Here is a 13,338-nt window from a genome sequence, read left to right on the forward strand (position 1 = left end):
AGTGGTTGGTCTGGGGTTCCCCACCATACGGTGTTGGCGTTTTACCCCAGCACCTGGGGGAAAGGGTGGTGGACTATGTGACTGTGCCTGTGCGTCTGTCTGAGACCATTGTTGTTGCATCAGCTCCGGGAGCAGAGGCTGGGGCCCACAGAGCCGATTGAGGGCATGTGACCAGGGTGTGACCTTGCCGCCTGAGGGCTGGGCTGCTACTGGGCCTTCCCTGGGGACAGATAAACAGCCAGGACTTGAGTGGCGGGCAGGCCGGGCTCCAGGAACCAGCGTGGAGCCTGAGTGTGGCTAAGGGTCCTCTGCTTACCTCCGAGCAGGGGTGGGGCTGGGGGGTGGGAGGCTGCCCTACACACCTTTTTGTGCTACTTGGTGTCTAAAGTCTGTTTTTAACATTGGCGGGGGGGTGGGGGGGCGCAAAAAAATAAAGCAATATGCCTGCAAGCTCCTGAGCAAGTAACCAAGGAGCAGGAGGAGCTCCTGGGCGCCCATGGGTCTCATTCCACAGGGTTCCATTTCATCCCGTAAGGCGCACGTCTAATAACTGTGTCAGCTGTGGTGTTAAGTCTGCTGTTTAACCCCAGGCCAGGTTTCCTCGCTGATCCCCGAGCCCCTGGACACTTGTTTTGTTAGACCTGGATTTTAATTGGTCCCTCGGATCCAGTTTACTGAATGAGACCGCATTGCCTGTCGGAGGATCCCACCTGCCGTCCTCCCAGGCCCAGGCCCAGGGCCTGCTGCTCCTGCTTGGCCTGAGCTGCCGGACAGGTTCTTTCAGGACCTGAGGACCCAAGACTGAGCCGGTCTAGATGAGTCAGAGAGGGCGCCTGCATGCTCCAGGCACTATTAGAGCGCAGGCCCTGCCGATGGCCTGGGGTGGGGGGGCGCTCACCTGTGTTCAGCGCTGTTGCTACTCCTCTGGGTCCCTCACGGGTTGGGGATGAGCCTGACACATCAGAGAGCCTTGTCGCCTGTGGTGCAGGAGACCCTGGAGTGGTGGCGTCCCTCCAGGGATCCCAGGCTCTGAAAGGGGTCCCTGAGCCCCGGGGCCTGCTGGGAGCCTTTGTACTTCTGTGGGATCATCTCAACCTCCCAAACTTTAAACCTGCCCCGCAGGTGTAACAAGGAAGTGTATCCTGAGCCGCTTGGTAAAGCGTAAGGCCTGGTCCCGGTTAGCACAGAGCTCGGTGGCTTTCCTTAGGGGCATTGAAGGCTGTCGTGGGTCTCCCTGGTTCAGCAGAATTCTCATTCGAAAGATGTCCGTCACTTTGTGGGACCTTCGACTATCTGATCTTTGTGAAGATGAGGACCTAGAATAAAGAAACTGGGGAAGTCTTAGGGATGTACTCGGTGTACGAGTGCAGGGGCGGGGCCTGGGTTTCTGTGCCCTGTGGTGGGTCCGGTCCAGCCCCGTAGGCAGGGCAGCCGGCTGGTCGTCCTCAGTCAAGTGAACTGCCAGGCCTTAGACCTGGTCTGGGGAGGGGAGCCTCCATTCTCCTGCCCTCACTTTTGGGTGTTTCCATTTTGTATTTGCTATCCCAGCAGCGGCTGTACAACAAGTGTTTTCCTTCCTTTTTATCCCCTTTTTCTTAAATCTCGGTTTCCCTTTGAAACCCACATGGAATAGGCCTCTTTCCAGCAGTAAACAGGCATCTGGCTTTCTCGTCCAGGCGTCTTCCCCACTCAGCACGTTGAATTCCTGACGCCAGACCTTCCAGCCCAGATCCCACCCTCATCTCACGGGAGAAGGCTGTGTTTCTGTTGGTTGTAGGGTTCGGCCTCGGTGCACTGTCCCTGCTGATGAAAGACCTGACTTGCCTTTTGACCTTTCGTGGGTTTCACTGAGGTGCACCTCCCGGGGCTGTGGGGGGGGGGGGCAGTCCGCACCTGGGCCTTTGTCCAAAGGGGTGTCTTCCCAAGGAAGGCGCGAGCGGCCCTTGGTGGTCTGTTGCTTCCCACCAGATGCGTTCTGCGGTGGGGAGAAAAGGTTCTCCTTCCTTCCTCCTGGGTTCTTGGCTGGTCTTCATAGTCAAGTGGACAGAAGACAGTCACCGGGGAAAGGAGCCCCATAAAGATATGAGCCAAGGGCAAGCCTGGCAGTGGAGGCTTCTGTGCCATCCTGAGGGGAGGCGTGGGGCGGGGCGGGGGCAGCTAGGGGTGGAGGTTTGGTCATTAGATTCTCAGGCAGCGCAGGGAGAGGTCTTGTTTTCAGGCCAGGTTAGTGGGAGGATTGCTGGGTCTCGGTTGCCTTCAGCTCAGAGTAAACCCACGTGCCCATGGGGCACCTGGTGGGGTGGCATGTCCTCCCTTGCACGTGTTTGTTCTAATCTGACCCTCACAGCCACTCTGGGATGCAGGTCACGTGATCCCTCTCCTCCAGAAAGGGGCCTGCTTATCCCCAGGGAGGTTCTAGAACAGCCGTGGGCAAACTATGGCCCGCTGGCCGGATCCGGCCCGCTTTGAAATGAATAAAACTAAAAAAAAAAAAAAAAAAAAAAAAGCCCGTACCCTTTTATGTAATGATGTTTACTTTGAATTTATATTAGTTCACACAAACACTCCATCCATGCTTTTGTTCCGGCCCTCCGGTCCAGTTTAAGAACCCATTGTGGCCCTCGAGTCAAAAAGTTTGCCCACCCCTGTTCTAGAACCTTCTGCCACCTGCAAAGCCACCACTGCCGTGGCTGGGCAGTCTCCAGGGTCAGCGAGAGTGGGGGAGCACAGCACGGCCCCCTCTTCCCTGCGCGGCCTTTGTTTACCTGTTCCACAGCGACTGCGTCATGTCAGGTGATGGTCGGGTGATCAGTTCAGTGGCAGGAAGTTCTGACTTAAGCGTGTGGACCAGCAGAAAGGAAAGGTGGAGGTTGGCTCTCACAGCAGGCTCTGCCGAGGGAGCCCAGGGCCAGCGCGGATGACAGGGTGCTGGCCTCGGCGCGGACACCACTGCTCCCAGCTCAGCTCCGCGGAGGGCTGTGCCTGCCGCCCGGAGGAGGGCTGTGGTCATTGAGTCCTTGCAGTAGCTGGCTCCTTCAGGAGACAGATGTCACACTTCTTACATTCTTGCTTCAGAAGAAATACTGCGGGAAGGGGATCGAAGCGACACGAGTCAGAGGTTACTGCCACCAAGTCCAGACCTCACACATCCAGACTCACTGTCTGCGAGGCCACTGGGACAGGGCGGGCACCGCAGCTGGAGGAGCCCGCAGGAGAGCCGGCCACAGGATCTCCCCTCCCCACCCTCCAAAAAGCCGGCCACAGAAGTCACTTGCTTTTTAAAAAACTTTTTTTTTAAAATAACAGGACACATGATTTGTATAAGCTGATGCCTGGTCTTCCCTTTGATTGCATAATTGAGATTCTGCTTATCAATTTTTCAGGAAGCCATCTAATTATACAGATTAAAATTCAAAGGGAGCAAAAAGGCTGATTATGCCTCACCCAGGGAATCCGAGGAGGGTGTGAGCTCTCGCTCAGACGGTGATGCTGTTGGTCCTCACCTCTGCGGCACTTCACAAATAGGAGCTAACCGACCCTCTCACCCTCTGCGGGGCCGCGCCTGGGCTCTGGCTCCACCACCGCGTCCGGGGCCCAAGCTCTGGGCAGGCTGAGTGCCCCCGGGGCACACCGGGGTCCTGTCCTCTGTGATGCCCACCCCCTCCCCCCTTTGCATGATTGACCTTCCATAAGTGCAGCAACGCAAAGCAATTTAAAAGATACGTCCACTGAGTCGTCACCCACCCAGGTCTTCCGCTGCGTTAGGGCTGCCTTCCTTCATCTCACTATCCCAGCTCGGCCGTTCCCGGTGTGAGGGCTCCCCGGTTTGGGAAGAGTTTGGGTATCTCTTGGATTAATGTTGCATTAATTATTTATGGGATCAGAAATTGTGCCTTTGCCTAGCTCTTTAAAGAAAACACCACATAATTATTGCCATAAATCTTTGGGGTGCTTTTTCGGTCTCATTGCTGGGAAATTAGCCATTAACCACCGTGGGCCATAAGCCGCCTGCCTCTCCGCAGTCACACCTGCATGCTGACCTGGGATAGAGGAGCTCCGCGTTTTGCATAACTGATGACTGAACACGACAGTCCCCACTATTAACCCTGGGCCTCGCTTTTGTCTCCTGTCGCTCCTTGGCTGGGTAGCCGGGACACCTTTTTCTCTGTGTGGTTATTGTCCAGCTACGGCTGCAGCAGTGAGTTCAGAGCTGGGACACGGGTGCAGGTAACAGTGTGCTCTCGGCTGGTCCGTGGATGAGCAGGAAGTGAGGGTGGGAGCCTCCCAGAGCCAGAGGCCACGGACTCCCTCCTCATCCTCGGTGGCAGGTGGGTTCCCTTCGGAGGCCCCCACATCCCCAGCCCTTCGGCCTGGACGCTGCCCTTGTGGATGGCTCGGTGGCTCCCTCCACATGCAGGGAAGGCTGGGAGACGGCACTGTGCCCGCTGGTGAGGAGGTGTGGGCCTTTCTGTCCCGTTCTCCTGCCGTGGCGGCCAAGGGCTTACGTTGTCCTCAGCAGCAGCTGACCCCTGACCCCTGATGGGAAGGTCCTGTGAACCACCTGGCAGACGGCCTTGAGCCTCTCATGTAGTCGCAGGTGGGTGCCAGCATCTCAGTGCCAGTGAACCTGGGACCTGCTTCCCAGGTGCTCCCGGGGCCTGTGCCGCCCCCTGCGGCTCTGCCCTTGGGGTCACAGATGCACAGGACCGGTCCAGAGGGCTGTCCCTTGGTCTTTGGCATTGAGTACAAATTACTCCGCTTCCCTGAAGTTAAAGCAAGAGACCCGATGCCATCGGCTAGCGCTGTGGGGACAGAGGGCTCTAGTCCTGAGCCTGTTTGGAGATGGGCCCTGGCCCAGAGCAGCCCTTCTGCCGTGAGGGCGGCGGGCGAGCGCCAGGTGGCAGGTCCCCGTAGAGAGGAGCAGCCGTCCTGACTGACCTGTCGCCCTGTGCCCCGGGTGTCCGGAGAGTAAGGCCTCTTTTCTCCTTGTTTCAGGGTTCATAGTGGCGTCATGCCCGCAGCCTCCTGCCAGTCCCCCTAAGTCTTAGAGGACCGCTTTGCCTTTTGAATCAGAGTTGCAAAGTTCGATAAAGAATGGCCCTTGTGGATAAGCACAAAGTCAAGCGCCAGCGATTGGACAGAATTTGTGAAGGTAAGAGCCAGCGTGATTGGCGGTTTTCAACCAAAGTCGCGCAGTCCTGCCCTCGATCGTGACCAGGTCACCTGTCTCACCTCTCACTTGTCGGGAACCGGTTCCCTGGTCAGACTGTGTGCACCGCACCCCCGCACTCCAGCCAAGGCCCCTCGGACCCTAGCACCTCTCACATCAGGCACCTCTGGCCTTGGCCTTGTGGTCAGCAGGCCTGACCTTTGCATAGAGAGGTCGAGGCCTGGCTTCCGGTTGGGTGGGCCAGGAGGAAGCTGGGGAGGAGGTAGGCCTCAAGGTCCATTTTTTCCACTTACCTAAGATCATTTGCATATGAAAGACACGGTATATTAGGACCATCTTTTTTACTTCCTGAAGTTTCCGGACTTGCTCTGTTTCGAATTAAGATGTTTGCAAGGATGGATTACACATTGATCCTGAGGGAACCAGCGCTGCCCTTGTGGTGTGCGCATCCCTGCATCTCTGAGGATGTCTGGGAGTGCTTTAGTCATGAAAGGAAAACAAACATGATTAAAGTCTAATGGAAACCTGGCGACAGCACTCGGCAATGTTGCCGAAGCAGCACCCTCTCCTAGTTAGGGAGGGGCAGGGAATCGGGAGCAGCCGTGTGCCGCCCCGGGCACCAGGCCCGCTCAGTGTGGCTCCGCTCAGCATGCTTCCTGGTGACCTCACCGCAGGGCTTGTCACAGGCGATGGTGGGAGCCGCTCCCGCGAGTGCTCCCACACTGGTTGGCCCGCTCACTCGGACAGGAGTACGTCTCCCACCAGTTGTCCGTGTAGAACTGCTCTGAGTAGACGTGGTCCCAGCCACGGGGGTGGAGGCATCAGAGCCGCGTTGTGCCGAGTGGCGGAGCCCCGAGACCCCAGAATGTAAGAGCACGACTGGGGCTCTGCAGGGTGCGGAGGTTGGGGTTTATGCATTTTTTTAAAAATCCACATTTAAAAATGTTCAAGCTCACAGATGGATAGGCTGGTCCAGTGGACAGTGATGTCCCTTCCACTGTGTATCCCACTGGTAACTCGGTGTCGTGGCTTTCTTCCTGTAGAGACGCAGCTAGAAATACCGTGTGTGAGAGTGGGTGGGCGGGCTTTTCCAGACCCTCGGAGCGGAGCTGTGAGAGCAGCAGTTCGCTCTGAAGGCCCAGGGCATGGATCTCTTTTTAGCATCCTTTCCTGCGTAGACACCGCACCACACTCACCCCAGGGAACTGGGCCTCGTGCCAACATCCTCTGATACAGAGACTTCCTCCCCACCTGCTGCAGCCGCTGCGTGTGCCTGTGTGAAACCCACCAAGGAACAGCCCGCTTATCCTCCAGGCTCTTTGGTCTCCATAATCTCCCATCATTCCAGGGCCTCTGACCTTTAAAAGCATTGACATCATGCAAACCCTCGGGCCAGTTGGTTTGTACAACATCCCATCACCGAGGTTCACCTGACTGGGGAGGGATTTTTAAATGCTGTTGACCTTCTGTGGAAAGGAGCTGCCATTTAGGTCTTGTTCCAGTTCCAGAAAGCTCCGGGGACCGGTTCCAAGGTGGGTGTCAGGGATGTCTGGTTGGTCCCACATCCGCCAGCCCAGTAGTTGTCTAGGGTGAGATCAGAGCGGAGAACGGGACTGAGGGGCGCCGGCGAGGGCAACCGCTGACCGTCTTCCTGACCCTCCCTCCCCAGCGTGGGTCGCCAGCCTCCTGCCCATTTCTTGTAACAGGTTTCGGTCTCACCTGCATCGCGAACATGGTCCTGAGACAGTAGCAGTAACACATTCTGAAATTTCGCCACAGCCCACCCTCAGGTAGACACCCCGGAATTATCTCACTCACTGTAACTTCTAAATTGTGGTCCCAAACATTTGTTTAGTGAGGTACCAGCTGCTGCAGAACGTCTCCGTGGGCTCCTTGTCTGGATAGGCCGATGGAGCATCTGTCCCAGGTGAAGGCGCCTTCACCCGTGATGCTGGGGCTCGAGGTCACGCCCAGGGCAGAGTACCACCTGCTCCTCCGGCTGGTCTGGAGCCTCCATCCAAACCAGCTGCAATAGTGGTCTTGCCCGGTGACTTGAAGGCCTGATGTAATTGCTTTAAGCAGCGCTCCTGTTTGCATGTGTGTCCTTTGTTCTCTGCTTTATCGTGATGCCTAATACCAAGCCATCCTGGGTGACTCGGAGCAGGGCCTGCAGGCAGACTGCTCAGGACCAGAGGCGGCTCCTTTGGGATGTGTAACCGAGGCCTTGGTTTCCCTCTGGGGGGTTGTTTGCTGGCATGATGGACGGGCTGCGACAGTCAGAGTTTTAATCTGTCACTGCTGTGGCGGCGCAGGTCGGCCTGAGCACCAAAGGGTCTCGGGTTCGATTTCCGTCAAGGGCATGTACCTGAGCTGCAGGTTTGATCCCCATTCTGGGCACATGTGGGAAGCAGCCAATTGATGTATCTCTCCCACATCAATCTCAATCTCTCTCTCTCTCTCTCTCTCTCTCTCTCTCTCTCTCTCCCTCTCTCCCTCCCTCCTTCCCTCCCCCCCTCCCCCCCTTCTCTCTCATTCTCTCCCTTCCTTCCACTCTCTCTAAAAACCAATGGGAAAAATATCTTGGGTGAGGATTTTTTTAAAAAGAAACAGTGTTGAAGCTGGCTGTCTATAGGTAGTCCACAATCATTTGTAATAAATATCTCCAAATAGTTCCAAAATGTGGATATTTAAAATGGGATTCATAAATGTTGCTATATATTATAATTATATGTTTGGATCATGCAATTATCCACATTTCCAGTAATTACGTGATTAGTGATGATTACCTTCGCTTTGTAAACATACAACAGTCAGCTAGACAATGTAGATGAACGTGCTGGAACCGAGCCCTTAGTCAGAGATGGAGATCAGCAAAGGAAGGGGCGGTCAAGATGAAGCGTCACTGGAGTCACCTGCGAGGAAGGGACTGCGGGCCTCGCCTCACCTGGTCACCTGGCCACCGTTCTTGGCTTTAAGGTCAGTTTGGAGGCGCAGGCCCTCGCTTCCTGCAGGAGAGAATCAGGTTGTTTTATTAGTTCTGTTGCTTAGCGTCTGTGAAATGCAGACTCAAGCTTCTCCCCGCTCCTGTCAGTGCGCTGTTGGGCTCTGACTGCACTTGGCGGGGTTATTTAAACTCGCCGATTCCACACCGCCCGTGTCCACATCCCACGTCCACTCTGAGGGCCGGGGAGGGGTGACGTGGTCTTGGTTTTGTGCTGCCGCTGCTGCTCTCGCCCCACCACCCAGCAGGGATCCCTGTGCCCAGGTTGGCAGCGCCCCGTCCCTGCCTGGGAGTGTCTGGGAGCAAACCTCCCGCTGCCTGGCTGGTCCCCAGCCTCTGTGCTCTCGGTGCGCCTGGCTCGTCGCTGCACCTCTGAGGGACAGTGTCCGCCTTCTGGCCTCATACATCCCTCCCAGGAGCCAGGTTCCCGGCTCCGGGCCAGGCCTCCTTCATCACAGGAGCCCCGAGGGCAGTGCAGCCTCTGTAGACCTGCAGACAGCAAGCACCCCCACAATATGGAGGTCCCTGGGCAGGGGCACATCCCACAGCTCAACCTGATGACCGGTGTTTGGGGTGACTGTGTAGCTAGAACCCCAAGACTGCTGCCGGCCTCTCCCTCTCCCTTTTAGACCCTGGGAGTGAGGCGCAGAGAACTGAGACTCCTGCTTCTGGTCAGCTTCCGCTCTACTGCGGGTCCCAGATGTGGGTGGACTGTTGGCCACAGAGCCCGGCTCTCGGGTCCCAGAGGGGACTTGGTGGCTCTGGGACCCGAGCTCCCCTGCAAGGCCCAGGCAGGGACTGGCTCCGCACCAGCGGGGCTGGGAAGCCGCAGGGAGGGGGTGAAGGGAGCGCCTTCTGCGCATCCATGGCTCCCGGCTGGTGGTCTCTGCACTTCTGTCCCTCCTGCTGTGTGGCTCGCTCGCGGGAGAGGGGTGTGTGCCAAGAGGTCCTTCTCTCCCCTTCGAGCCTGGGCCGGTGCAGCTGATTCTTTCAAGGGGGTGGGCAGTCAGCCTCCCTCAGCCATCAGAGGTCTGTGCAGCCCACCTGCTGGCTGTGCGCTCGGACCCTTGCGCTGTCTGCACGGTGGTGTCACCGTGACCCGTGGCCGGCTTCGTGGACCAGGGGCCAAGTGACGGGGGTGGCTGGAGGAGGCCTCCTGCAGGTGGGCTGTCTGAGCTGGACCCTGGTGGGCAGGAATCACTGCGGCACCCTGGCGAGGTGACGGAGGAATTCTTGGCGCCTCCTCCCTTCTCCTGACTTTCCTGTTGCTCGCACCCCTGCCACCTGCCCGCGACTGCTGCTTCCAGGTACCCGGGACGGTGTCCACCTCTTGTGCAGGTTTTCACGTGAGTGACTACCGGGGACACTGCAGGGACAGAAGGAACGAACAATTTAAAGGCAGAGCTGTTTTTAAACATAAGTTCCGAGACACTTGGCAGGAACAAACCAGCCGTGTGGACTCGGCGAAAAGCGGGAAGTGGGACTCCCAGACCGTGTGGCCCTCTAACCTCAGCGCCGTCCCCTGGAGCCACCGCCTGTGGGAGGCCGAGTGGGTGGGCGCTGCACCCCACGTTCCACGGGCGCAGGGAGGTGCCCGGTTTCTTCCCACCTTCACTCTCAGCGCCGTGCCTCCTGGTCTCGTGGCCCCAGGCCTGGAGGAGAGGACCAGGAAGTGGAGGGCTGGCCGCACGACCCCCAAAGGTGGTCTTGGCTGTCCCCTGAGAAGGAGACACCACTCAGCGTCGGGGACGGACAGTGAGCCCAGCCTTCAGGTTCAGGTTCGCCTGTTTCACCATCGGCTCATCTTTTTCTTTTTTTAGAAAAGGAGTGAGGCTCTGACCCCAGACCTGCCCTCCTGCTTGCCATTCTCTCGAGGGGTTTCCGTCCTCTGGCCGCTGGCGCGCTCGCGGCGGCTCCCTAGGACTGAGCTCCGGAGGGCGGAGGCAGGGTCTCCCCTCCCGAGCTCCCGGCTCTCCTGGGACCGCAAGACCCACCGCAGGGAACTGCAGGGCTGGTTGCTGGAGGTCTTGCTTCTAACCCGAGGTCGCCATTCGGGCGATTGGGGGTGGGCAGCTTTCTCTGGGGCTTGTCTGCCAGCGAATGTGGGCCGTGTCTGTCTCAGTTTTCGGAAGTGGCTCTGTACGCGATATCGCTTTCTGTAGTGGGCGTCCTGGCAGAAGCAGAAGTGAAGTCTGTGAGACTCGTTCCTTTCAGAAGTTGGCCCATCGTGCTGGATGTAGTCAACACGAGGTTTTCAGAAAAGCAGTTCTTCCCCAAAACCCTCAGTGCTCACAGGCCTGCCGGTGCTGAACAGCGTGGGTCCGGTCCGGGGGTTTTCACCCAACACGGGGAGGCCCGTCATCATCTTGGCGGGACTGGGGCCCAGGCCGAGGGAGTTTGGGCGGCTGCCAGGCGGGGACGGGTTGGGATGGGTCCGGAACCCGGGCCTCCCGAAGCTGGTCTGCTGCCCTGGCCCAGCCACCACTCCGGGCGGCCCAGAGCCTGCCCTTCTTTGCCTCCGAGCACTGTGGGCACACTCTCCGCTGAGACCTGGACTCCCGGACTCCGGAGGCTGGGGAGTCACCAGGAGACGTTCTCACTGTCTGCCCGAGTGGGGGCATGATCGCCACCTGCTGGCGGGTGTGTTTATTACACGAAGAATGGAAACAGCAGGAGCGCTAATACTGAGGCTTAGGCAGCTGCCATCTGTTGGCTAAAGGCTGGGCCTGGCCTGACAGGCGCCCCCGGCACCCCATTTTGAGGGGTTGGAGCAGTTGTCTCTGAGCAGCTACTTTCTGATACTCCAGTAGTTAATTTTATCAGTGACAGAGTCGATGACATTTATGGGTTTTTGACATTTTAAAAAAGTGGCAGAGGTTCTCCTTTCCCAGCAAGGTAACCCCAGTCGGCTCGGATTCTGGAAGCGAGTGCTGGCTTTGGAGCTGGGCCTGGGCCCTGAGCTCTGGGCAGGTCCCAGCTCCTCCTCCGTCCCCAGGGTCTCGGGTGTGACGGAATCACAGCTGCCTGTCGCGTCCTTTGGGAACAGAACACCTACAACAGGGCCTGGTACCTGGACATCCAGCAGGTGTTGAAACCTTAACATTAAATCCCCCCTGGGAAAGGCTTGGTATCAAAGATGCCCCGCCCCTGTGGTCACTCCGAAGAGCTGGGACTGCTCCTGTGTGTCCCGCCCGCAGCCGGGTGCTCGGCAGTGGAGGGTGGCAGCGGACTCCCCCCTGGGGGCCTACATGCCATAGAGGTCCGAGCCTGGGGGAGGGAGGAGATGGGGGCTGGCTGCTCGAGGCTCTCGGGGCAGTGTTTCTCGGGCAAAGGCGTGTACTGACCGATGCCCCAGGCTTGTCTCCACGTGGACCCGCCTTGTTCGTGTTCCTTCTGGAAGGGTTACCAGGGAGGCCGCCTGTGCCTGCGGCCTTGGCTCAGGGAGGGAGAAGCCTGTGAACCAGGCCCAGGAGACAGAAGCCCGGAGGCTGGGCCTGCCCACCTCAGCGCCCCGACGCCCGCGGTGCTGGGAGGATCTCTGTAACCAGATAGTGCTGTTCCCATTCGGTTGGGGTTCTGTTACGTTCGCCTGCCTTTTGTGATGTATCTTCTAAGTGAACACGTCCTGGGCTGTTGGTGAGACGTGTAAACATTGTCTCGAGGATGGCCGGGCCTTTCAGCCGGGCTTGCGGGCCAGCAGCGGGGTTAGGGCTGCTTCTGGGCCCGGAACCCAGCGTGTCTGTGCCCCCTGCTTCCCTCTCTTCCTGCGGCCCCGGCGGGGGAGGGTGTTGGGAGAGGGTTGGGGTCTCTGTGAGGGTGTTTTCTCAGCTACCTTGAGGCCTTGCTGGCACTTGGGGGGTCAGAAATAGGGGCCACAACGTTCAAATAACAGACTGGGGTCCCTGGGCTGCATCCCCACACAGGACTTGGGCCCATTCCTCAACCGTCGGTCGGTGGTCCCAGAGCCCTGGCTTTTGGGGAATGGTGTTGATAAACAGGACTTGTCCCACAGCTGCATGCACAGTAAACAGCACTGGGAGACGGGCAGGGCACTGCCCTCCAACACTGTCTCCCGTTCCCGTGCACCTCCAGTTCCTGGAAATGGGTCTGTACCCCTCTCTCCCGTCACAGTAAATCTGCAGTGTTTCTCACATCAAAAAAGTTTTTTTGTGTTGTGCTTTTTTTGTGTGGCTCGGCCAGTGTGGCTCAGGGGTTGAACGTTGACCTATGAACCAGGAGGTCACAGTTCCTTTCTGGTCAGGGCATATGCCTGGGTTGCAAGCTCCCTTCCTCTCTGATTTCAATAAAAATATTTTTTAAAAAGCGTTCTGGTTTTGCTACATAGTGGCCGAAGTCAGTCCTTGACCTCTGCCACGGTCTTAAATGAGACGGTCCAGGGGGCTGTGCTGTGGTTGTTTTCCCGTCCAGGGTGGGAAGGGCTCTGGAACTCATTGGATCTGTCACCAAGGAGGCACCTTGGGGCCAGATTCCGTGTTGGCGAGGCATCGGCTGCAGACTGGCCATTCTCAGGGCGCCTCATGTCCTAGAACTGCAGGAGACTTGGGCCTTTTTATCCTGCCTGCCTGCCCGTTCACATTTAATCTGTTCTTAGCCATGCGCAATGGATTAACATTTCATTGGGGTGGATTAAGATTGGACCGACATTAAAGCCGTCTTTTCCTACTTTCCTTCTGTCACTTTTAGGGGATCGGAGGCAGGGATGGGGGCAGGCCCCTTTGGGGGGGGGGGCGCTCATCCAGAAAGTACCCTGGAGAGGCCGAGGGAGGTGAGCCGGAGCCTCGGTGTGGAGTCATTCCCACTGCGGCTCCGCAGTCTGGGTGTCACATGGGACCGGAGCTTAGGGTTTATTTAGCTCCTAATCCGCTCGCTGAGCAGCAGGGCCATGTGCGCGCACAGGCGGGGCTGCGGACGGAGAAGACCTGACCCCCACCCTCGGGAGGCAGGCGGTCGCCGAGTGCTGCCCGCCCTCTCGGGTTCCGAGGATTAATAATTCAGGCTGTCCTTTGCAACAGGACACCCGCCCTGGGTGCTTCCGCCAGCTCGAGGGGCTCGGACACAGCCGGTCGGTTTGATGTGTGTCACTGAAGATTTGTGCAGAGACGCCCCTGCCGGGTCGCCCTCCGCCCATGCCGGTGCCCAGCAGGCC

General features: G+C 58.1%; 1 protein-coding gene across 6 annotated transcripts in view; it reads left to right on the forward strand.

The window, feature by feature from the left end:
• CTBP2 (C-terminal binding protein 2) overlaps window positions 1–13,338 on the forward strand; it is a 102,975-nt gene that overhangs the window by 73,872 nt on the left and 15,765 nt on the right. For 4 of the 6 annotated variants that reach the window (XM_014528856.1, XM_005880841.2, XM_014528857.1 and 1 more), the window contains one exon: window positions 4,996–5,152. The exons of 1 other annotated variant lie outside the window; for it this stretch is intronic. In XM_014528856.1, the coding sequence (XP_014384342.1) occupies window positions 5,095–5,152 (58 nt within the window). In that variant the 5' untranslated portion in view covers window positions 4,996–5,094. Of the gene's footprint in view, window positions 1–4,995; window positions 5,153–8,123; window positions 8,147–13,338 lie in introns of those variants that run through there. One more of the 6 variants, XM_005880845.2, reaches the window with a different exon arrangement.

Source organism: Myotis brandtii, unplaced genomic scaffold (assembly GCF_000412655.1).
Source record: "Myotis brandtii unplaced genomic scaffold, ASM41265v1 scaffold656, whole genome shotgun sequence".
NCBI classification, from domain to species: Eukaryota; Metazoa; Chordata; class Mammalia; order Chiroptera; family Vespertilionidae; genus Myotis; species Myotis brandtii.